The sequence below is a fragment of the Hemicordylus capensis genome, chromosome 4 (genome assembly GCF_027244095.1).
Source record: "Hemicordylus capensis ecotype Gifberg chromosome 4, rHemCap1.1.pri, whole genome shotgun sequence".
NCBI lineage: Eukaryota > Metazoa > Chordata > Lepidosauria > Squamata > Cordylidae > Hemicordylus > Hemicordylus capensis.
In genome coordinates this window covers 236,813,645-236,839,375 of record NC_069660.1, presented here as the reverse complement: position 1 = coordinate 236,839,375, position 25,731 = coordinate 236,813,645, and the positions used below count along the sequence as shown (strand labels likewise).

The following is a 25,731-nucleotide window of genomic DNA, read 5'->3' as shown; positions in this document are numbered from 1 at the left end:
ATTTTTACATTTATATCCCGCTCTTCCTCCAAGGAGCCCAGAGCAGTGTACTACATACTTGAGTTTCTCCTCACAACAATCCTGTGAAGTAGGTTAGGCTGAGAGAGAAGTGACTGGCCCAGACTAGTATCATGGCTAGTATCATGGCTGAATGGGGATTTGAACTCAGGTCTCCCCGGTCCTAGTCCAGCACTCTAACCACTACACCACGCTGGCTCTCTTGTTGACATATTATTATTGGTTCCAGTCCTCAGTCCTTCAGCTGGAAAAATGCTGGGCTTTTCATATGAGACAGATGCATTTCAATGTCCTGTTTATCCTGATGAACTGGAGTTCAATGTGGTTTTTTTCATGTACCTTCGAAATAGGTGCAGTATCAATTTTAATCAGTCATCTAGATCCAGACCCCCATGTGCCCCATCCTGTGCCCAAATGAAGCACCTGCACATATGGGCTTATTGGAATAATTAGGCAGGTTCTAATACATAGAAGACTTATTTGTGTGTGCATCAGAGACTTCACCTGTACAATAAATAGACTACTTGTACATAAGGCTGTGCTTGCACTAACATAAAACTGCAGCTCAGTTTCACATCAAATGTGCACTGATGTGCTATTGATCTGTGTGCCTATCACTGTGGCAGAGGTGATGAGATCACACCACTCCTAATTTAAGGCTGTTATCCCATGCAACCTTATTTGGGAGTAAGGTCCCTGAACTTGGTGGGACTTCTTCCTGAATAAACATACAGAGCATCAGGTTGCACGAGTTAAAGCAAATATCACCAAACTTCCTTCCACTTCTTCCTCTGTTGCATCTGCAGGGAGTACCAGTGCAGGCAAGGTCAAGAACTGAATTATCCAACTGTTTCATTATAGTATGATCTAATTTATGCTGTGTTTACTGGGTTGCTGTTTTTTTGTTCACTTGCATTCATTTTTTAAAATGTTAGTATTCAGAAATGAACACTGGTTAGAATTCAGGAATTAGAATTTTGGTGGCTATTAAAAATGCAGAGACTTGTTGTGGTCTCTGAATATTAGAATTGTGCTTTGGTGGGACAATGAGATGAAATGCCATTCACATGGAGACACAGCCCCAGGAAAGGCTGGGCAGAGCCTGAGCCAGTTGCTGCTCCTAACCCGCCCCCACCCTCATTCTTCTGTGAAGCTGCAGAGTGAGCAAAGCAGGGAGGGTGAATCACAGACCGGGAGCCAATAAAACGTTCATTGAGGCAGGGACATTGCTCATAGCTGAACTCTACAAAGAGCCAGGAAGAGAGTAGACAGATTGTGAGCTTGTATAAGTTTCACCATGAGGGAGATAGTTCATATCCAAGCTGGCCAGTGTGGAAACCAGATTGGAACCAAGGTAAGGGCACATGTTGTTCATCCTTTATCTCTCTTTTTAAAAAACTTTCTGCAATGTCTCTAGTGGTTCCACTTGTAAACCTTGGTAGTTCTGTGTGGTCTCAGGATGTTCCACATTGTGTTAAGGTAATAATATGCCTCTCTCTTAAACATTTGTTTACAAAAGAAAGTGTTTTTTTGGAGAGGTATATTTAATGATTTACTACATTAAGGATCCAAGAAAAGTGATACAACCAATTTCTCTTTCTTAAGAATTGCCCTTATGTTGAGGGGGGGGAAATCAGCTGTACTAAGCTGACCAGAGAGCTGGAAAACCACCAGAATGGGAACTAAAAAGCTCGCCTCTTTCATGTTGACCATAAAAGGCTTTGGAAAAACTGAAACCAGTTTTTAAAAAAAATTACTGAGGAAGTGGGGATGGGATGGGATGGGTGGGGGAAAGAACAACCCAAAATAGAAAGACGGTTGGAGACCTTAACTGTTTTCTCTTTGGTTTGAAATCCTGCTGTATCTCTGCTCTGCTTTTGTCTCGTTCTTGCAACCCCACCCTATAACTTCTCTGCTGTTCAGAGAAGGGGCTAAGAGGAGCAGCTCTCAAACATGCCAAGAATTCAGCAGCTGTTGCTCCGACACATGCCTCGAAGGCCTGCTCTGTCCCTGCCAAGGATGGGTGGAACTGGATGACTTGTAGTTAGTGGGAGAGACAAACATGTAGCTAGTCTGGTCAGAACAAAGCTCTTCAGACTGTTCTTTCACAGAGTTCCTCTCATTTTTCTTTTCTTCTTTTTATGTTTTGCGGCTCAAAGTTTTGGGAAGTGATCAGTGATGAACACGGAATTGACCCAGCAGGAGGCTACGTTGGTGACTCAGCACTGCAGCTGGAGAGAATAAATGTCTACTACAATGAATCATCCTGTAAGTGTGGAGTTGTTGGCCAAGGATAGTGGGATCTCTTTCTGAGAGTGCGGGGCGGGGGTGGGTGGGTGGCGGCATGCTGCAACAATGAAGAGAGCAGAGAGCTTGCTTACAGCCTCATCTATAAACTTGATTAGACATGTGTGGTGGTGTTTTGTTAGGAATCAGCCATCCAGCCTCTGCAATTACATGCTCTTGTTTACTCTCTGGGTAATAAAGGGAGGTGGTTTATATCTAGGACAGGGTGTGACCCTTTAAGAAAAACGCGTTCCAAACATCTCTTTTCATTTAACACCAAGCAAAAATATATCTTGTCAGTTGGTGGTGCATTTCAGCATGTTAATTAATCAATCAATCAATCAATTAAATTTTCTTCTATACCGCCTCTTCCAAAGACTCTAGCTGGTGAACAACAATACCAATACAAATAATTAAATTAATAAGAATAAGAATAATTAAAGGGCAAACGCCTGGCGAAATAGATGGGTCTTAAGAAGGGACTTTAGAACAGCCAGGGAGGGGGCTGAGCAAATCTGTTGATTAATTTTAATCAGCTGGTTGTAACTTCAAAATTAATTGTGACTGAAGAGAAGAGAGCCATTAGCACTCTGAAATTCTGTCGTTTCATTGCACAAAAACTGGTACTGGAGTGCAGAATTAAAAAGCTGAGAATCTCCACTTCATTTTATTTCTGTTTACAAGTTAGGCTTCTTGCTCTTTAAGGCTGTGAAGATTGGCTTGAAAGCATGTGGGCAAACAGAGATGGACCCTCTGATGGACTGGGCTGGATTTCTAGCCGTCAGGAGGAGAGACTGCTGGATTCCATGCTATTTTTTGCCCTTCCCCAGCAGTGATAAAATAAACAAAAGGTGTGTTAATTTGCATAGTTTATGCTCATTGCATAACTCAACTATTTTTGGCTCCCCCCACCCCACCCTTGCACATAGTAAATGCAGAGCATGTCTCTCCTTGGTTCTCAGAACCCAAGTGGTAATCCTCTCTAAGGAAACAGAGGAAGACAAAGAGGCCATTAATTGATTGATTTGATTTGATTTGATTTGATTTGATTTTGATTTGATTTGATTTGTATACTGCCCTTCCAAAATGGCTCAGGGCGGTTTACATCATGTTAAAAACAATTAAAAGAAGTTAACAATTAAAATCAAACTATTAAAACACAATAAAAACCAATTAAACAGCTAAAAACCCTGGAAATCAGGACAATGTAAAATAATTTAAAATGGTTGGTCAATCATTTAAAACCCTGGAAGGCCACGCCAAACAGATAGGTTTTAAGGGCTCTCCTGAAGGACGGTAATGATCTCAAATTATGAATTTATGCCGGGAGCACATTCCACAGCCCAGGAGCAGCTACAGAGAAGGCCCGCCTCTGCGTCGCCACCAGACGAACCAGTGGCAACTGGAGACGGACCTCCTCAGATGACCTTAACGTGTGGTGGGGATCATGTAGAAGAAGGCACTCTCTTAGATAACTTGGACCTTCACACGAGCAAGCAGGCAGGGCGGGGCGTGGGTGGGGAGGAAGCTGGTCAAACTCACCTTCCACCAGGATGAGTGCTGGTCTGTGGCTGGGTTCGCAGACTGCGCTCCCAGATGATCTGTGCTGCATGCCGCAGTGTGGAGCTTCGGAGGCTGTCCCGGCCTCCAGTTATCCCACAATGCACCGTGTGACATATGCAATGCATTGGGGGATTCCCCCAGGAGACGGGTGCTCTAGGCGCCCATCTCTGTCCACTGGGGCTGAACATAGCTGCCTTGAGCGGAGAGCTGGTCTTGAGGTAGCAAGCATGACTTGTCCTCTTAGCTAAGCAGGGTCTGCCCTGGTTGCATATGAAAGGGAGACTAGAAGTGTGAGCACTGTAAGATATTCTCCTCAGGGGATGGAACTGCTCTGAGAAGAGCATCTAGGTTCCAAGTTCCCTCCCTGGCTTCTCCAAGATAGGGCTGAGAGAGATTCCTGCCTGCAACCTTGGAGAAGCCGCTGCCGGTCTGTGAAGACAATACTGAGCTAGATGGACCAACGGTCTGACTCAGTATATGGCAGCTTCCTATGTTCCTATAAGCCCGGGTTAAGGGCTTGTTTGAGCCTTTAATCCTGGCTAAGAGCCAGGTATAAAAGCAGGTCTAGGCAGCGCTGCCCTGCTGAGACTGGGGCTGATCCTGGTGGTTCTCACATGCAGCCTAATCCCAGGCTAGGCTTCCCTAGCCTGGGTTAGGGTACACATGAGAATAACCTCTCTAGCGTCTCTGTGTGGCTTCTCTCAGTCCACTTGCCATGTGCCTTGAAACAGCAGTCGTGCAGGAGCTCTGATCTGGATAAGGACCAGGCCCGGAGCAAAGATTCCCCTCTGACACCATACTGTTGTTCCAGTCTGGATCTTGTCCCTCTGCTATTAGTGGGGAAGGAACCCAAGTACATCAGCTAAAGTTATGCACTTAAGGTAACATGTACTTTGGCCCTCATCAAAGGCTACCTTCATGACTGCCAATCAGTGTGATCCTCATCTTTGATTAGTGCCTGTAGTCAGTGGCTGACATACTGTGCAAGGATTTGCCAACCCAATAATGAATTTCAGAAATTTTGCAAAAGCAAAAAGAAGAGTGAGTCCACTGGAAATAATTGGTTTGTGCTTGTCTATTATCACTTGTACCATTTATGTGTTTGTACAACTTGCGTACATGCAATAATACTGGGCTCGTGTACCTTTGTGCGATGTAGAGCCCCCTGCTTTTCATAGGCTTTTAGCTTCCACATCCACAAGGAAGCTTTAAAACACACACACACACACACACACACACACACACACACACACACACGTATCCCCCCTCCCGTACTCTTTTAATCTTCCTGCCCTCTGCCCATGGCAGACCAGAACAGATGCATGAAAGGAAACAATTAACCCTAACCCTGGAAGCTCTGCTCCCCACCCCCATCCCAGATGTGTAAGAGGTGACTGTTGTTATTCAGCATGGTTAATGAAAGGTGTCCGGCACATGCTCGTAAGTATGACTTTGATCTTCACATTCTAAGGCTGGGCTTGGTGTTGACAGCAGACTCCAAACCTGAGCCCTGCTTGGGAAAATGGTGATCCCAGTGAAGTAATGAACCTATTTTATTTGTTTTGTTCTGTTTATCATATTTTACTTTAGCTTTTTACTGTCTTTATGGAGTCTCAAGCAGTTTTTCTCATGAGTCATGCAAGCTCATAAGGACAAAGTTTGCAGCGCCATTATTTGTAGCTATGAGTGATTCACTAACATCAGTTCCCTAAATGCTATTGTCCCGGTCCAATAGCATGAAATCCTGGCATTCTTTACAAATGTGAGCATATTGAGCTTTTGTTCTGGATACATTCCAGATTGGGTCATTCATACTCTTTTCCCTGAAAAGCTTTTCCAACATATCCATCAGTTGAGTGAGGCCTTCCCCCCACTCCATTTCTGTACTGTTGTGCAGTGCACTAGCACACAGTGTGCCATGCTCACCCAACACTGTGATATAGGAAGTGGTGGAAAGGGAAGATACCTTGTTCTAATCCTGCTGTCTCAGTAAGAAAGACCCATTCTACAATCCACGTGCAGCTTAAAGCCTTGTTAGCAGATAGGAAGGAAGCAAAAGGCTCCTCAGTCCCTGTGGAGTCTGATGGGGAAAAACTCACATAGGAAATGTAGAAAGACTCAACTTGCTGGAGCTGCTTCAAGGACCAACAGGGATGAGAAACATTTATGGGAAGGAAGCAAAGACTCAATGGACTTTCAAAACCATCCTTAAAGCTCGGGAAGCAAAGGCAACTGCAACTACCCTGTTCTCTTTTTGCTGGGTCAAGGAAGATGTAATCCCAAACCATATTCACATGCATCAGTGGTTACAATAGTGTGCCTGTTGGTGTCAAAAGAAGTGAGAACAGTGTTTTCAGCAATGGCCGATTTGATAATCTGAAAACTAGCCTAGCAGGATGCATCCCAGTTAAATGCTACATTCTTTTTTTTAAAAAAAGATACAACGGAGCAACTTTTGAGACAAATTGTCTAACAAATTTAGAGTAATACTCACAGAGTCCTAAAACTGAGTGAAGTGCACCCTTGTTGTGTGGCTCTGGTGCTTCCCAAATAGCTTTCACCAAGTCTGTTCTGGGATGTATGCCACTCTGAGATATTGGGTGTTCCAAGTACATCACTGAGTGTGGGCAAAACTGAAATTTCTCTGCAGAGATAGTAAGTCTCTGTTGTCAGAGATTTCTTAAGACTTCTGTCAGTTTAGCATCATGGTCTTCAATGTTCTTGCCATACACTAAAAGGCCATCCATAGTCCCAAAGATTGCATGCATCATTCTTTGAAATACGAAAGCTGCAGAGACTAATCCAGAGGCAGCCTTTTGCATTGAAAAAGAGGCTGTGTTTTTGCAAAAACGTTTAAGCAGAGGAATTTGATGATAGGCTGAAGACAAGGTCAAAGTTGTGAACACTGAGGCGTTTTTCAGAGTTAACAGCATTTCATTGATACTGGGTAATGGATGACAATCCACTACCATGTTGGAGTTCACATCTCTTACACCTTCGCACATTCAAAGTGTACCATTTGATTTCCTCACAAGAACAATCAGAACCCATTTTGATGAATCAACAAGTTCTATATTGTCAGCATGCTGTAACAGTCTTAAATCTCTAAGTAGTTGGTGCAATGCTATGGATATATTCTTCACTTGGTTGTACAGGTATTGCATTTGCCTTCATCTGAATTTTATGTTTGAAATGTATAGCAGTGCCAGGAGTATCAGCAAAAATGTCTGAGCAATCAACATTCATATCTGCATATGGATGCTCCATCATCTGTAATATGGGTTCGATGCTATTTGGGTCTAACACTCTCTGTGGATCTTTCTGATGCTTCCAGCCCAATATTGAGACTACCTTTTGTGACACATACTTTTCCTTCTGCAGTATGTCATTTGTATTCCAGGACAGCAGTGAAGTATCCATTTATGGCAATAAGTGTACATCCATACCCCCATGGGTGGAAGTCTGAAGGCTGCAAGTGCAGATCTGATGTAGTGAGGAATGGTAGTGTACGGAGAACCAGAATCAGTCAGCATCCGCACTTCATGGCCATTGAGTTTAACCTGACATTGTGGAGAAACAGGCTCTGATTCTGTCATGCTGTCAGGACATCTGCCTCATCCTTATCATATGGTGAATCAGTAATGGAGTGGACTGCAGACTTTCAAACCTTAGCAAAGTGGCCCCCTTTTTGCACCTTCCATGCAGAACTGTGAGGAAAATTGGCTTTGTAGGCAGAGTCTCCACAGTGGTAGCTTCTCCTTTCTTGTGCTGCCACTTTCTGTGGCAGTGTCCTATAAGAAGATTGGGTTTGAAAGGATTTAGACTGAACAGCCTGGATTTCAGGAGGTTGGGTTTGGGATATCAGAGAGTGATTTGGCACGGTGAAGAGCATTTCCGACCCTTCTAGCCATATCTATAACTTTATCCAAGGTAAGTTTCTGTACCAATAGCATTTCCCCCTACAATTGGGAACAATGTGTTTTCTTAACACACTGATCAGTTCATCAGTCAAGTAGGCAAACTCACAGGTTACAGTTACGGTACGCAATGCTGTGACATACTGATCATAGATTCACCAGGCAGTTGGGATCTAGAATAGAACTTGTAACATTCAGCAATCACCTTCTAAGTAGGGTTGAAATGATCATCTAAGGCTTGAAGAGCAGCTTCATAAGGATTGGCATCACTTCCAAGCTGGCAAGAAAGTGCAAATGATTATATATTATTTGGCCTTCAGGGCCCAGGCAGTAAGAAATATAGCCTTTTGCTTTGCTGGAGTAAAATCAGGAGTCTGTAAGGTGAGGAGTAATTGCAGAAATAGGATCTTTTTTTCGGGGGAAGAGCAGGTTCTCCTGGGTGGGTGGGGAAAAAAGGGGGTGGTGGGATCTGAGCCATGCTGAGGTGGACATCCAGTGAACAACGGAGTCCAGGACTGATAAGGAAAAAGTACTTGCAGAGGTTGTGCAGATCAGGAAGCTGGAGAAACAATCAGTAGCTGCGATAGTAGAAAGCAGTTCAGGAATGGAGTGCCAGTAATGCAATGCAATGTTGCAGGAATGTTCACAAGCTTTGTAGGCTCACACGATTAGCTGATTCAAAATCTCCTCGCCAAATGTTTTATAGCTGCTTCCCTCATAAACACAAAGTAACCTTATGCAGATTTAGCAAAGAGTTTATTCTGAAACAATTCCATTTTCTCCTCCTCCCTTTCCTATCTGACTCTGTTTCCCAAACTCTCTACAGGATCCCCACTGGGACAAACTTCTCAACAAAAATAGAATACAACACAAGCTCTTCAAATACCTGTGCATTGTGCAGCTAGGAAATATACTTCTGTACCTGCATTCAGTATAACATGTGAATGACTGTAGCTGTGTACAGATCTGTACCTGTGTACACTGTATAATCGTTGTACAAGTGTTGAACATAATGTGTGCATGGACCTTCTGTCTTTTCTGAAAGCTGCAAATGTGCACCCATTAAGAAACAGCTACTAACTATCAACAGATATTGCCATTATTTTTCAGGTCCCTATGTGCTGACCAGGTATTGTCTTAGTGCAAAACCATAGTGATAGGCCCATTCAAAAGCAATCAGGCATCAAATAACTTTTTTTTTAAAAGGTTGCTAACAGATAGAAGATGTTTACATGCAGGAAAACCATATCAACTTTTCACAAGCACAGGATATGATTATTTTTCATTAGTTGTCCCAATATTACTCTTTCCATCTTTCCTGTGCATTTGTGCTTTCTAAGCTAAAGAATGTGGGCTCAGGTTTTCTTTCCTTTCCTTTTGAAAATAGCATCAGCATGCACAATTGTATCCATGTATCTATTTATCCATACTCATATACATGTAACCAACCGTTATTGTTGGCAAAAGAAAGGGATAAGTTTGGTCAATCAAAATTTAAGCTGATCAGTGTTTAATCTATAGACTACGGTACTAAAAATAATAAATATAAATTATATTATCATATCTATTATTATTTAACTTGAATAATTTTAATAAAATATTAAAATTAAATTTTATTACAATTATTTTATTAAAAGTATAGTTTTAATGTTTTGTTATTACTTAACTTTATTTTAACATCTAACACAAATAGTTTACAAAACAATTAAACATTGCCAAGTAGGGATAGAAATAAAGAACACCAAGCAGGGACTTGGGCAAAATGGTTTACTTCCTCTTCATGAGGAAATTCCCCACCAAAAGAGTGGGGGGGGGGGAGCTCAGGTATTTGTAAACCAGAAAGTTTGTAATCCAGCAGACACCAACAGGCCATTGTCCAGCAGAGCAGACAAAAATCTTTCAAGATCAAATGTGAAGTTGATCTGATCCAGTTCTTAATTCTCCCTCTCTTCCCCTCCACTTTCTTCTCTCCCTCAGCTGCTTTTCTCCACTGACTCCCCAACTCTCATTCTCTTCAACATGCATCCTCTCTCCTCAGGTGGAATGCAGGATTCTTTACATATACACCAATAACTTTGGCATGGCATGCAAAAAGGGGAATATTGAGAGAGATCTATGTGGTTTTGTGAAGCTGTGGGGTGCAGCTCAGAAACAAGCCTATCTCTCCCCCAGTTAACTTAATAAAGTGTCTGTGGTGAATAGGTGAAATATACTGTAAGCAAAATCAGCTTGGGGCTGTGTTTTTTTCTTTCCAGTCCTTTATACCATGCTTTTCCACCTAAGAGATTATCGGAGCAACTGAGGCTGCCATCCTATTCACCCCTACTTGAAAGAAAGCTCCAATTAACATACTGAGATCTAGTTCTGAGTAAACATGCACAAGATTGCTCTGTAACATTGTGCTGGTTCAAACAATATGGCACGCAGAACACATGAAGAAAAAGAGAGCATGTGCATAAGGACAACCTCCCCAGACATCCTGCTGTCCACCTGATGCATCCCTTTATCATGTGTGGGGGTTGTTTATACGAATAGCCTCTAAACATGCACTCCAAGTTCTTGTTTGAACAGGTGTGTGTGTTTAGGAGTCATTCAGATGAACATCTCTCGCATGCGATCAAGGGACCTGCTGGTAGGGTTTTGGGTCCATGGAGGGTGTCCCAATGTGCATTCCCTTCGTCTTTACATGGGCTGCTGCTGGCTGTATGGTTTGAACCTGCCCAATGTTTTAACAAGACAGGAATTGAAACAAAACATTTTAAAGGATAAAAAAAATAAAAACCTAAATGGTATGGCACTTGACAGCCTTTGAAAAGAACGAAATGATCATTGAAATGAAACAGTGTTCACTCCCTGCTGATAAAAAAAAGAAGGGACTGGCCAGCAGTCTAGATAAGGGACATTATGAGACATTTTTCTAACCAAATTGTGGGAATATTAGTACCCACAAAAATTATGTAAGAATGCACTAGTTAGATAAATATTAAGCTACTTGAAACATAGTGATGACATTCATGAATTTGTATGTGTGAGCAAATGAGGGTAGTTCATTTTTATAGATGAAATTTCTAATAAAGCTGCATTTTATTTTGTGTTTATAGCGCAAACATATGTGCCCAGAGCAGTTTTGGTTGACTTGGAACCAGGAACCATGGATAGTGTGCGATCTGGCCCATTTGGACAACTCTTTCGGCCTGATAATTTCATCTTTGGTATGTGGATTATTTTCTGTTACAGACAGTGCTTGACATTATGTGCAATAGTAGAGAGTGGCTACGCACACCACATTGGAGCTGTTGTTTATTCACTGGGCAGCCTTGCTGTAGCGAACAGGTGGTTCAGTTACTCTCATTCATGACAATGGGAGAAAGTGTGGTCACACTGCTTGCACAATGGCCTTTTCTCTGCAGCATCGAGACTGCCTTCGGCACATGTGGTCCTGCACATGTAGGGTGCAATGGCTCCAGACCAGTGCATATCATGTCAGTGGACTGGCAGATTATGCGTTGAAATGTATACTGAGAGCAAAGCACATAAACCTTTGCTTATTTGCTGTTTTGGTGAATGTGTCTTTGCTGTTTTGGTGAATGTGTCTTTAAAGGGGCGGGGTGAAACTTAACTTATGAATTGACAGGATGTTGCCAAAACCTGCATGCTGATGACAAATGAATTTCTATTCAGCCTGGGGGTTTTCCAAATGGAGAATGAACGCAGTTTCACAACACTTAGGGTGGAGTGAAAGAGCAGCCCTGCTGGATCAGGCCCAAAGCCCATCTAGTCCAGCATGCTGTTTCGCACAGTGGCCTACCAGATGCTGCTGGAAGCCACAGGCGGGAGTTGAAGGCATGCCCTCTCTCCTGCTGTTACTCCCCTGCAACTAGTACTCGGAGGCATCCTGCCTTTGAGGCTGGAGGTGGCCTGTAGCCCTCCAACTAGTAGCCCTTGATAGACCTCTCCATGAAGTTATCCAAACCCTTCTTGAAGCCATCCAGGTCGTTGGCTGTCACCACATCTCATTCATACGAGGGAACCATTGACAGTGCCATCAGGACAGCCTTCATACAGCCAATGGCAATTTTCAGCTTTGCTTTGGTGTAGTGTTCAAAATGGCTTAAATTTAGGCACTTCCTGCCACAGTAAAGCTGCCCACCTGAGAAAACTCTTTTTTTGTTTAAAGTGTGGGAAACACTTTAAACTCTGGCAGCACTTTATTAGGGCCCTTCCAAATGGAAGCCTTTTTTGTGCTTACTACCATAAGTTTCCACGCTGAATTGCATGTAGAAGAGAAATGGAGTTTACACAATGGATCACATGTGACTTGAGCTCTTGCTCTCCCCTTTCCTTATTTTAATTTAAATTCGTGCAAATATGAAAAAGTGCAAATCAAGCATTAGATTTTTTAAAAAAAGAGTAAAGCTCCCCAGCCTAAGTCAGCATTAGGGGTAGATGATCTTGGTGTTTACCCAGGGCATCCAGCTGAAGAGGGCAGTGTTCCCTCTAACAGGGATTCCCAGATGTTGTTGACTACAACTCCCATAACCCCCAGCCAAAGGCCATTGCAGCTGGGGATGCTGGGAATTGTAGTAAATAACATCTGTGAATCCCTGTTACAGGGACCACTGGAAGGGGGTGGCAAGCTGAGCTTGACAGTTTGCTATTTGTTGAGTGTACTGTGTGCAGTTAAGCTGAAGGCCTGTGAAACTTTGGCCAGATCCCAGAACTGGAGCAGGAGAGCACTTGTAGCAAAGCAACAAGTTATTGAGAGGTAGCTCTGGGCCCCTTTCACGGTCATTGCTGGGAACGCTTAGGAGCAGTAGTAGGGCTTGCTGTAGTACCAGAACTGCACAAACAACACAGCTTGATAACATTGATAAACGAATCGTGGGCACAGGGCACTATTTATCCAAGGGCTGGCCCAGGCTTCAAGCAAGAGGAATGGTAATTTAAACAATTAATTGGTCAGAATTTTGGGTGGGAGAGAAAAGAGCACAGCAGAAATGACACCTGATGAGTGAAACAGGGAAAACCTGGTCAAGGTGTGCTCAGGTGTGGAAGAGGTGTGGGGGCAGGCCCTTGGGAGCCAGCTCTCTGGTACTTCACCACCTACACAGAAAACCATTCCTCCTCAGACCCAGACAAGTTCTGCGTCTTAGCATCTTTGCTCCCTGTGCAAGGTGTTCTGCTAGGGTTTTTGTGTCAGAATATCTGAGCAACAAAAATAGTTGTTTCATGTGAGAACACAGATTTAACATGTAATGCTCATGATATCACATGGGTGCCCCATAAAATCCCCCTTAAGACGACATCGTTTCAGTGGTAAATAAATAAATAAAAAGACAACACTTGCCATAATTTCAGAAACAAAACAGGAGAGCTTTTATGCTCTGTCATTTTTTTAAAGCCATTGCTAACCTCCTTTCAGGACTTTTTATTACATCTGTAAAATTTAGTTAGATAAATCTACTCAATCCAATTGCTGGCCCTTGGCCTAAATACTTTGATTCATATGCACCTATCTGAGGTGGCATGATATGGTGATTTAAAGGGAGGAGTTTGAAATTGGCCCCACATGAAAATTTGGAAGAAAGTACACATTTTATCAGGTTTTTTGTCAGCTGATATGACAATTTGGGAACTTTCTTCCTTTCAGTTTCCAACAGATGTTTACTTGTGTTAAACTGAGATGGTGAAGTCACGGTTTAAGGATACTGTGATGAAATGACGTTGGAGGGATTAATGCGCTGTACTTTTTGCAAATGTGTTTGGAACTTTGTGGAGCTGTCAATCAAAATAATCCATTGGTGAGAGTTGGTATGGACAGAAAAGTCAGCTGAGAGTGTGTTGGGGGTTTGGGTCTGTTTAGGGAAAGTCTCAGAGGAGATGTTCTGTGACTCAAAGAATAAGACAGCCTGAAATGAGGTCTGGGTTTCTGTGAAAATGCCTGGTTTGGACTTTAAATTAAAGCTTAAAGAGTACTTTGCAACAAAGTAAAGTGTAACCTCATAACATCAATAAGTCCAATACACAACAGCCTTCTAGAGATAAACAAAACCTAAGAAACATCTGTTAGAAATAAATTGTTTGTTTTGAACCTCTGGTCTGTGTGAGCTCTGTCACTTCTCTACTCATGCTGTGCAAAGCTACATTAACCAACACAGTGAGAGACTGAAAGGAATCTTAAGTATTGATAGTTTTTCCTGGTGGCAGCATATGGAAAACTTTAATAAAGTCTAAGAAATTCCTACAAGGTTGATTTTCCTCAAAACACAGGGTACAAGAGGGGTTAGTGTTTGGTGTGTGTGTTAATATTTATGTAAGGTTGTTGTTTAACCCTTTTGTGGTTTTCATGGTTTTGCTGCCACCAACTCTGGTTCAAATAATTTATTAGATCTTTCACTATCTTCAGGACTAGTAACATAGTGTTATAGGCATGGGAGATTTAACAGAACCACTTGGACTAACTCATTAAATAAAATTAACAAGATAAAGATTTATTGATTAAATCAGCTGTGATGACGCAGCAGTGAAGCAGGTTGCCTAGGGAGCAAGAAACTGTTAGTTCGAATCCCCGCTGGTGTGCTTCCCAGACTGTGCCTAGTAAATATATATTTGTGGTCGGGCAGCAGCAATATAGGAAGGTGTTGGAGGCGGATGCTCACTTCAGTGGCAACAGCAAAGGCATTGTCTCATACTACGTGGGAGAAAGGCAATGGTAAACCCTTCCTGTATTCTCCCAAGAAAACCACAGGGCTCTGTGGTCACCAGAAGTAGACTCCGACTCGATGGCACAATTTTCCCTTCCCCTTATTGATTAAAGATTCTGATGATATTGTCATTCACTATTAGTACAGTTGCATGTTTCTTTTCCAGTACAGCTCTTTGTTTATAGCTTTTACACAGTTCTCATATGGTTCAATCTTTAACCTGTGACTTCACAGATCTTCCTTTTCAAAACTTATTTCTTCTTCTTCTTAGAACCTATCGAGGTGGTTCTTTACAACCAATCCCCTTCTAGGCTGTCTACTCACAAGCAGGTCCACACTTCCACTGAACACTCTTCCCTTCTCTCCAGTGGTTTTCAGCTGTCACATTTCACAGCAAGGGTGCCACAATCCACACTGCAGAGCTGTTTAGAAAATGCATTAACCCTTTCCTAATAACCTTCTACAGTCCATTACTTCATCATTTCCCCACAGATAGAGTGATGTGTCTGGAGTGATGATGCTTTGAGTACATGTTCAAGGAGCAAGTTATCATTTACTACTGAAGCGATTGCTGTTCTTGCTTCACTGAGACTGTCACAATTTGTTGCTGTGAACTAACAGCACAAGGCCATGTTTTTTTGATGGCCTGCAAAATCTCCAGGGGGCAGCAGCTGAGGCACAGCAGGACTCTGAACTTATTTCAATGTTGGGATGTTATCATTTAGAACTCTGCACAGTTGGCAGGAAACAGAAAGCTTCCCACATTTTCATGGGACAATAAAAATAGCAACACATTGAACAATCCCTTAGCTCACCAGAAATGCAACAAAGGGGGAAAAATAGACTAGACATTTGTAGTCAATGCACAGACTTTCATGTCTAAACAGCAGTTTAGATGATGAACTACTATTTTTTCAGCACCACAAAGCAATATATTAGTAGAACAAAAGGCAAGGGCCTGCTTTAGGAGACAAGCAAGTTGAGAAGCATGCTTCAGAAAATAAGCATTAAACAATTGCAATTGAAAGCTATCTGTAACGGAAAAAAACAGAAATTGTTGTTTAAAAGTCTGGGTCCATTTTGCATCTATTTTCTTTACAAATGGCCTGTTTAAACTCTTGTTGATCTAAAAGAGTTATACCCTGCATTTCAATCAAAATGTCAAATGTATAATACAATACAAATCTATTAGCTCGTCTCTTGGAGTGGCAGCTAAGACAGATGCTGAAGGAATGTGATATTAAAGGCCTCTTCTTCACTTTCTGGTAGAGCTAATATCAGAGGTGGTCATCTAGGGCAATTAAGGCCATCAAAGGGCCCTTGGCCCACTCCAGAGGCTCTTGTGAAAAAAGATGGCAGCCGCCAGTGCACTAAGCTGCTGTTGCTACCACCAAAGTAACCTTTGTGGAGGTTTACCTTAGTGGTGGTGGCTTGGAATGCTCTTTGCCTGACACCATCTACCTATCAAGCAATACCCCTAGGGTTGTCTCCAGTGATGCAAAAGCAGGGGGTAAGGGCATTGCACCGTAGGTTAAGAAAGAAAAAGCAGCCACCTGCACAGCTGCCCCACCTTTGCACAGCTAGGTGGGTCTACAAAGACACTGGGCAAAGGGCCTAAATGAATCTGCTGGTCCTGTACTCTCTGATGGTCCTGCCATTGCTGTTACCCTTACAGAGCCTATAGCAAGCCCAGATGAAAGAGGACACACCCCAGGAAGTGTGCTACCAGGTAGCACCAGTGTGCTGCATGGTAGGACCCTTCCTCATACAAGCCAGATGAAATGCAGCTCCTGGCTCATTTGCCTATTGAGCAGCTAAGGGAAACAATGGGGGAACATGCTTTCAAAAGCTTTCCCCAAATCTCCTATGTTCCATTTGCTGCTGCTGTCCTTACAGAGCCTACATGGAGCCCAGGGCAAATGTTCCCTGCTCCAAGAAGTGCAAATGCACCTGTCACTGGAGGATGAATTCTAGATTTTGGGCATGACTTTTAGAAAAGCTGACAGCAATGATTTGAATTTTATTCTAGAGCTGATTTGCAAATGGAAGCAGATAAGGACACAATTACCTTCACTTTCCAAATCACTAACTTGGAAGCAAACACCCTTTATTTAAATTGGGCTTATATCAATTAAAGACATTTTGAATTGCTGCCTAAACCATCTCTACAAAAAGTACACTAAAATAACAAAAATCAAAGGAGAACCTAAGAAGAATTTTGCTGGATCATGCCAAGGCCTATCTAGCCCAGCATCCTATTTCCATCAGTGGCCCACCTGATGCCTCTAGGAAGCCCATATGTAGAAGATGAAGGCATCCCCTCTCTCCTGCGATTGGTTCCCTACAACTGGTATTCAGAGGCATAACTGCCTTTGAATCTGGAGGCAGCATATAGCCATCAAGACTATAGTAGCCACACATAATATCTTTGTGAGCCAAATCTCAAGCTGCCGATAGTGTTTCAGGTATGCCATTCTTTCTTGGGTGTAAAGGCAAACATCTTGTTGAACAAGGGTGCTCCACACTGGGAAAGAGTGTGGGAACTGTCTTTTGGGATGTCATTTGTGGTGTACTGATGGTTGCTGCATGAGGAGTGGAATGTTCTGCAATCATCATCCTGCATTGTATTTCCTTGATGTCACCATGTACTCTAGTGTGAGACAAAATGTGGCAGTTCTTAGGAGCATAAGGAGCACTTTATACATTTTTTAAAAACTGAGCTTTTAGTATACTGCTATTGAAGTTATGCCAAAATTGTTTGCTCAAGTATATACAGTACTAAAATGTAAAATGACAAAAGACACATTGCTACTATCAATATTTTGCATCTATTATTTGTTCATGACACAGTAAACCTATTCATCTCTCCTCTTTTGTTGTGTTATCACAGGACAAACAGGTGCTGGAAATAACTGGGCTAAAGGACATTATACAGAAGGAGCAGAGCTTGTAGATTCAGTGCTTGATATAGTAAGGAAAGAATGTGAACACTGTGATTGCTTACAAGGATTTCAGCTCACTCATTCCCTTGGAGGAGGAACAGGTTCCGGGATGGGGACACTACTCATTAGCAAAATCAGAGAGGAATATCCCGATAGGATAATGAATACCTTCAGTGTCATGCCATCTCCTAAAGTCTCTGACACTGTGGTGGAACCATACAATGCCACACTCTCAGTCCATCAACTAGTTGAAAACACAGACGAAACCTATTGCATCGACAATGAGGCATTGTATGATATTTGCTTCCGCACCCTGAAGCTCACCACTCCGACATACGGAGATTTGAACCACTTGGTATCTGCTACCATGAGTGGGGTAACAACATCATTGCGTTTCCCAGGCCAGTTAAATGCTGATCTACGGAAGCTAGCAGTAAATATGGTTCCTTTTCCACGTTTACACTTCTTTATGCCAGGTTTTGCTCCACTGACAGCCCGAGGAAGTCAGCAATACCGGGCCCTCACAGTCCCAGAACTCACTCAGCAGATGTTTGATGCCAAAAATATGATGGCAGCTTGTGACCCAAGACACGGACGGTATCTGACAGTAGCTACAGTCTTCAGAGGACCCATGTCCATGAAGGAGGTTGATGAGCAGATGCTGGCCATCCAGAACAAGAACAGCAGCTACTTTGTGGAATGGATCCCAAACAATGTTAAAGTGGCAGTTTGTGATATAGCACCCCGTGGCCTTAAGATGGCTTCGACGTTTATTGGCAACAGCACCGCTATTCAAGAGCTGTTCAAAAGAATTTCAGAGCAATTTTCTGCTATGTTCAGGAGAAAAGCTTTTCTACACTGGTTTACAGGAGAAGGGATGGATGAGATGGAATTTACAGAAGCAGAAAGCAATATGAATGATCTGGTGTCAGAGTATCAGCAGTACCAAGAAGCTACAGCAAATGATGGAGAAGAAACATTTGAAGATGATGAGGAAGAAATCAACGAATAAATTCTCCCTAGTGCTGTTCTAAAATTCTCAATTTTGACTAGCTAGATATAGCTCTAATCTTTTCCATGATAGGTGAGACTCTTTAGGGCTTATTTTTCAGAGGCTAGGTGTCTGCTCAACCACTACTGACGTTGGAGAGGATGTTGAGTGCTCAGCACTAGCCTTTAACCTAAGAGCTTGCTTTGGTTGATACACAGCTATTTATTCTCCTTGAGAATTTTGGCTTAAAATGTCAATGCAAATATTATGAAATGAATCAGATAAATAAATGCACCAGATTCCCAGAAAGGAATGGATCCTAAATAAATAATTCAAAAATAGGGCTATATTGTTTTTCCTCAAACTGTGAATCAGAACAATTAACTTAGGCTGCAATCTTATGCACAAATTACTTGGGAGTAAGTGTTACCTATATTAGTGCAACTTATTTCCAAGTTAGAATTGTGGTGTTAGTGAGTCTTCTGAGTGCTGTTCTGTACTGAGTATAAAGTAGTGAGTTGCTGGGAACAAACTGTTAATAAAAACAATGGAAAAAATCTTTAATATTTTGTATATGAATGTGTTTAATCAGTATTCAAATGCAGACACTTAAATGAAAAAGCTAAAGAAAAGAAGTAATCTCTCCGTGATATAACTATTGCACTACATCCAATGCATATTGTGACAAACATTTAAGAATGACGTTTTACTTTTGGCACACACATTCCACATTGAATAGTTCAGGACTGCTCTGCTTACAGTAGGTTGAGTTAAGGTCTAGCATGTATTTAACTTTTGTAGCATGTTTTTCATGTGTTGAAAGAACTGCCTCAGTCAGTCAATGGATTAGGCAGCTTTTACAGATGAATTCCCCACTCCATCTCTTTCCCTGACCCAGACATGTCTCTCACTATTGTGAAGTCATGAGAATCCTCTAAACCATAGTTTCTCAAAATGTATACTATAAATACCCATGAGTTATGTGAGATACAATTAGTGGGTATAGGCTGAGAAAAGGAAAGAAGTTCAATGAGCAGGATGGAGAGAAGAGTGCCTGATTGACTTTGCTGTTAGTTACTACCTAGAATTTCTCTATTTGTCTGCCTTCTTTCAAAATGATGGCAAAACATATGCAGCATATTTCCCAACCATAATTTGGAATTCAGCCCTCTTTAACCTCTAGTCCAGGTACATACTCAAGTTGTGCACCTCTGGTGTAAAAAGGCAGCAACCATACCCACACTAGATTGAACACCTGTCAGACCATGGCATTACATAGACACAACCCTTCTTCCAACATATGGCACAGGCCGCTTTAAATATAAAATCCACTGAAAGACTGAGGTACTTTGTTTTAAGCGGTACATGCTACTTAAAAGCCTGTAAATTACTGCTCTAAAACACACACACACACACACTCACTCACTCACTCCTTTCAGGCAGGATATACCACCCTGAGCCATTTCTGGAAGGGAGGTATAGAAATCAAATAAATAATAATGATATCTAATTTTTGTGAACAGGCATCTAACTTACCCACTCATTGTGTATGTATGGGATTTATTATGAAACAGATTTATATCTCTCTTTCCCAACATCTAAATAAATAAACAAACATCTTAGGTCTTCAAAGCAGCTTACAAACATATTAGAATTAAGTTGTTTATGGCTAAGTTACTCGTAGGCTTCCACCCCAAGACACAGGAATAGGCTTCACTTTACACCTGCTGTTGATTACGGTAGTAGCTATCTTGGCCTCCAGAGCAGGGATTCTCAGCATTGTGTCCCCAGATGTTTTTGGACTTCAACTCCCATAATCCTCTGTCCCAGTGGCCTTTTGTTGGGGATTATGGGAGCTGAAGTCCAAAATCATCTGGGGACCCAAGGTTGAGAATCCCTGCTCCAGAGAAACCAAAGTATAAGCCACCCCACAAAGCACCTGGCCTTCCCAAGACAGACACAGGAGTATAGTGGATAGTGGTGTGCACAGAACCAGCAACTGCCAGCTTGAAGGAGTGGGGAGAACTTTAAGGACCGGGGAGGATGCTCTAACCACCACCCCCTGCCACCGGCTGCATTTCCCCCACCAGCGATGTCATTAAAATCAGTCCCGTGGGGTGGCAGCATATTTCCTTGCTGACCTGGCACGTCATGGACTGGAGTGGAGGAAGTGTCCGCTGTGTGTGTGCTTGCACAGCAGACACTTCCGGCCACGATGTACTGAGGTGCCAAGGAGGTACGCAGCAGCATTGTGGGACCGATTTTAATGATAGCGCTGGTGGGGAAAATGTGGTGGGGGTTAAGCACCCTCCCAGGTCCTCAAAAAGATATCCCCACACACACCTTTGAACCAGTGGGCATTTGAACCTGTCTGGAGGTCTGGTTCAGTAGATAACTGACCTGGTCAAGAAGATAGATTATTCCTCTTATACTGTCCTATAGCATACTATTGTCCGTGGAAGTAAAGCTTTCTGAATAATACTTAGGAGGGATTTTTTCTAAAATCCTCTGGTTCCACCCATCCTGAGCATGGGCATATGTGTGTCCCTCCACATCAGTTAGCATGCCTCCTAATTGCAGGAGAGGCAATTGATCTACGAAGGCTAAAATGGTATGGTTTGTCTAAATCCACGAGGGCTGTGTTCTCACAATCATGGCAATCCTGGTTTAAGAGTTAACCAGGAATGCAGAGCTGTTATGAGAACACAGATTTCCTAGGCAATCCTGGTCAAACTGCTGTGTTTAAATTTAAGAGGATGATGCGGAAGTGAATGAAATTTTGCGGGAAATAGCCAACAAATGCAATGCAGCCTTGCAGTCCATTGATGAAAACAGAGGTCCCAAGCACCCTTGTGGAGAGACTGAAGCAATCCACATGCATGGAGCTTTCCATGGACTGCAGACCTGTAGCAGTCACAGCTCCCTGGACCTGAGTGGCAGTGAGCTCGGAAGGGGTGTCCTTCAGGACATCCATCAAGGACCACTGTAACATCCGGACTCTGCATTTACTGTCAGGACAGCTTCTGGGGGCTATAAATTTAGATGGGTCCCCAGCTGATTAAAGGGAGAAATGATCAGCTAACTACACTCGCCTCACCTTGCAATGGCTTCCTGCCAAAGCATAGTTTGTGTTCACACTTAGTGCCGCTTCTTCCACTCTGGGCATTCCCAATGTCACTTGGTTCACGTCAGTTGGCTGTCTGTCAGTAACAGAGTTGCTCCGATATTGTTAGAAGTGAAGGCTACCTCCTTCCCACTCCCATCAACACAAGTAAAATTGGGGAAACATTTTGGGATTCATTATATCTTGTTATCCTGTCTAGATACTCAAATTGCTTAAACCAACTGATGTTAAACTTTGTAAAATGATCTCTCCAAAGCATATGGCAGTGTCCCAAAGCACTGGGAAGAGCAGAAGGTTTCAAGTTCCCTCCCTGGCTTCTCCAAGATAGGGCTGAGAGAGATTCCTGCCTGCAACCTTGGAGAAGCTGCTGCCAGTCTGTGAAGACAATACTGAGCTAGATAGACCAATGGTCTGACTCAGTATATGGCAGTTTCCTATGTTCCGAACCAGGACCTGATCTCGGCAAGCCATCCTGGTTAAGTGCAGTTTGACCAGGATTGCCTGGGAAATCAGCATTCCCAAAACTAGTCCCGCGGGGCTCAACAGTCCTGGTCAACTCTTTAACCAAGATTGCTGTGATTATGGGAATTCTGCCTTACTGAGATTTGAACCAGAGTTCTCATTTTATTACCTCAGTCTTTAAGCCACTGTGCAACTCTAGCTCTCTTAAAGCAAACCCTAAAGTGGCTTTCAAGCTGGGTCCTGGACAATACTATGGTTCTTTTGGAGGGACTCCTCTTAAGAGGATTAGTAAGGCAGACAAGCATATCTGAAAGTGAGCTTGCCTGTCACCACTAATCTTCCCTCACCATGGGCAACCACAGGTGAGTGTTGGGTACATTCTATGGTGTACTGTCAATTTACACAGGGTGACACAGAAGTCCAAAAAGCTTAGCCAGTGCCTTGTGTGAACTGAGCACGAGCCCTGGAACACTTTCCAGAACCCCTCATCACACATGGAGGAATTCTGTGGCACATATGCCCCTGAGACAAGAGTTAAAGCGGCACAGGCTTAAAAACCACACACACTGACAGAGTTACAATAATACTTTTCTGTGTAGTAAGCAGCTGCCCCTTTATATTTTGTTCTAACTTTTGGTGAGCATTTCATCAAGGCATGCATGCAGATTTAAGTATGCACTGAGACATTCAAACATATTCTAGTAAGATGCAATTGCACCACAATATTTCACAGCATGTCTGGACATCATCTCTTGCACACCCTCAAGTCCACAGCCTGCTTTCCCACAACAGTGTAGCAAATGTACAACTCGCCTATTTATGCAACATGTGCAACAACCCTTCTCATTTTACAATTCTATCTCCTTGTACAGAGAAGACCTTAATAAGGGAACTTTTTCCGTGCCAGCTGTTTTACAGCATGATCGCTAAGCATGCCTATTCAAAAGTAAGTGGCAAGAAGGTTCGGAACTCAGGCCCAGGTAAGTATTCTTAGGACTGCAATCTTGAATCAAGAATAAAAGTTTAGACACACTAAAACAGAGACTTCAGTTACTAGACTTGATCTTGTAGCTTATAATGTTATGAGGCTGCTCTCACGAGTAGCCAAGACCGGGCTAGGCTGCCTGTGAGAACCGCCAGGAGCTGTCGGGCTGCCAGTGGTGCCTCGGCAGCAAGCCCATCTAGGGAGCCCGCCAGTGAGCTGAGGTTAAGGGCACAAGCACCCTTAACCTTAGTTAACCTGGGCTAACTGCTCGTGTGTCAGTGCCGGCTGCTCCCAGCTGCTGCTGACACAGAAGGAGGCTCCTGGTCATTGCTGTGGGGATCCCCACAATGCACCGTGTGCACACGTGGTGCATTGTGGCTTTCCGGGGCCCAGGATGATGCGTCCCAGCCCCCCAACCTCTGTGCTGCCTGGGGCAGCAGTGGCTTGTCTGGGCATGCAATCCATGCACTTAGCAACTCTTCTGGATCATCTGCAAAGAATGAAAGCTGCTGCAACTTTCTGCCTGCCCTCAAGCCCATGGCACTCACAGGATTGTGAGAAAGGGCTCTATGTATGGGGTATGAAAGGTTACTAGAACAACTGGTTGGAATATAGTATTATGCCACAGCTAATTAGAAGGCGACTTACTATTCGTGAGAGAAATTCTCTTCTGTTCCTTAAAAAGACAAAGTTCTGGACTTTAAATAAGATTCAAGAACAGGAACACATGGAATATAGATTGACCAATTTCTCCTCAGAGCATTTCCCCACACAAATAAAACTTCTAAGAAGTTTTAAGAAGTTTCTAAAAAGAAACAGCATCTGTGATATAGCACGAGTCTAGGTTCTCTCATTTGTAAGCCAATACAGCGTTAAATACTGTGCTGATGTTCTTCAAATAGGTAACATTAAACTTTTGACCTCAGTTAACTTGATACAAACTTCTAGCTTGTTTAGCATGGAAATTTGCTGCCTGTAGACATTAAGGAAGTCTCTGCTTCTCTTCATGAATGCCTACTATAATAGCCTAATGTGTGGTTCCAGGTTCCAGTGGTTCAAGGTACTCTCAGAATTCTCCTTCTGTTGCCTAATGAGGAACCTATTTTCAAGCCATCAGTTTGTCCTTGGGGGCCACTAGGCTCCTTTGAAAAAGCACCACATGCACATTCAACCTGAATTACTAGCCGTTTTGTTCATAAAGTTCAGTAACGGGATCAGACATGCAAGATACAAGAAAATGAGCACAGAAGTCTAGGCAGCTGATTTTATTGAATATTTTCAAACTGTATTTACAAAACAATACATTCATATGTTCAATATCTTACAACTCCATGTAGGAAAAAAAATTAAAACTGCAATAATATAATTTAGATTTTACACTTTATTATAGCCCCGGCCCATAAACTCCAATGGAAAAGCTCTTTTGCAAGTTTCCAGTTTAGTGAACAAGATACAAGATCATTCCCGGCGTAGTCTTTACAAATGCAAGCTGAAGGGATAAAATTAATTGTAGGTGGTTGTTTCTGCAGAACAGAAGGTGTGTTCATAACTACCTGGATTCCCCAAAAGTATCAGCAATGCACTTCATGCCTGCTAGCCACTTGTATTTGATAGAGGCAGCTTAACACAGGCAGATGTTTTCCCCAGGGTAGCCCCGATAGGAAGTTAATCTCTATCATCTGAAATATTTGGTAATGGGCAAGAGTTACAACACTGATATGGCTCCGAATAGTTACAAACATAGAAGGGATCTTAGCATAGCTCGATTAGCTATGAAGTGTCCACTTTTTCAGCAATTTCAGGAAGTAGCATCCAACGGAATTTGAATATCCTATTTAAAAGATAAAATAAACACACACAAGCTCAACTCTTCTTGGCTTCACCACTGTTGCAGGCTTGCTTGTTTCCATAGAGCAGAGGAATCTTGGAGACCAGTCTCTGGGAAGTTTCTTAATTTGTTTTCAGTGTGTAGACATCCTGTGCCAGTTTATACAACCCGTATTTCAACACTAAAAAGGCATGTCTCCTGTGATCTGTCTAGCAATCTGCTCATTTGTTGTCTCCTCTTTCTCCTTTTCACGATCTTTGTTCCAGTCTTTAAGGCCTTCCGGAAGTGAAGTGTCTTCATCCAAGCTGCCTGTGCCTTCGACAAATTCTTCATAAGTAGATTTTTCAGCAAATGGTCTGGGGCCAAGAAGTTCGATCATATCACTCTTATCCAAAACTTCCTTCTCCAGGAGTCGTAATGCAACCTGAAAGATATTGCATGTGTCATACAACACACACAAGTACATATATTTTCTTACATGACAGACAGAATGGTAAACATGTTAAGATTTGGGACATGCTTTGGAAACAAAGTGATCAATAGACTGACTACTAACAGCTACTATAAAAACATGTGGAATCCCCCCCGCCCCCCCTAAAAAACCTATAGTCAATCAAGATGTGTTTTTGAGTGTCAGCAATTCATCAGTCTATTATTGCAACTCTTCCCAAGGAAACTATGCACTATACTATTGCATCCTGCTTTAAGCAGGTCAGATGTGTATACTTTTGTTCTGTATAACTAAGGATTGCTCCTTCATTTGAGTGGTGGGAGAACTCCACACTTGCATCTATTAAATGAAATGGAAAGCTCTTGCTCATGCAGAACAAAATAGACGTCTTGAGCTGCTGGATTAGAATTATGGCCATTATTTATGGTGGAACCCATTCTTATGGATGACAACAGATCAT

General features: G+C 42.6%; 2 protein-coding genes across 2 annotated transcripts in view; one reads left to right on the top strand and one right to left on the bottom strand.

Moving 5' to 3' along the window:
- Positions 1-1,157: 1,157 nt before the first annotated feature.
- TUBB6 (tubulin beta 6 class V) lies at positions 1,158-18,985 on the top strand. The gene is made up of 4 exons (XM_053248129.1): positions 1,158-1,372; positions 2,178-2,286; positions 10,886-10,996; positions 17,379-18,985. Exons 1-4 carry the CDS (start codon positions 1,316-1,318, stop codon positions 18,440-18,442), a joined length of 1,341 nt encoding a protein of 446 aa, XP_053104104.1. The 5' UTR covers positions 1,158-1,315; the 3' UTR covers positions 18,443-18,985.
- A 5,257-nt stretch (positions 18,986-24,242) lies between these two features.
- The window catches only part of AFG3L2 (AFG3 like matrix AAA peptidase subunit 2), a 42,118-nt gene continuing 40,629 nt past the window's right edge, over positions 24,243-25,731 (bottom strand). The window contains exon 17 of the mRNA XM_053247459.1: positions 24,243-25,244. Coding sequence (XP_053103434.1) covers positions 25,002-25,244 — 243 coding nt within the window. The 3' untranslated portion in view covers positions 24,243-25,001. The remainder of the gene's footprint in view (positions 25,245-25,731) is intronic.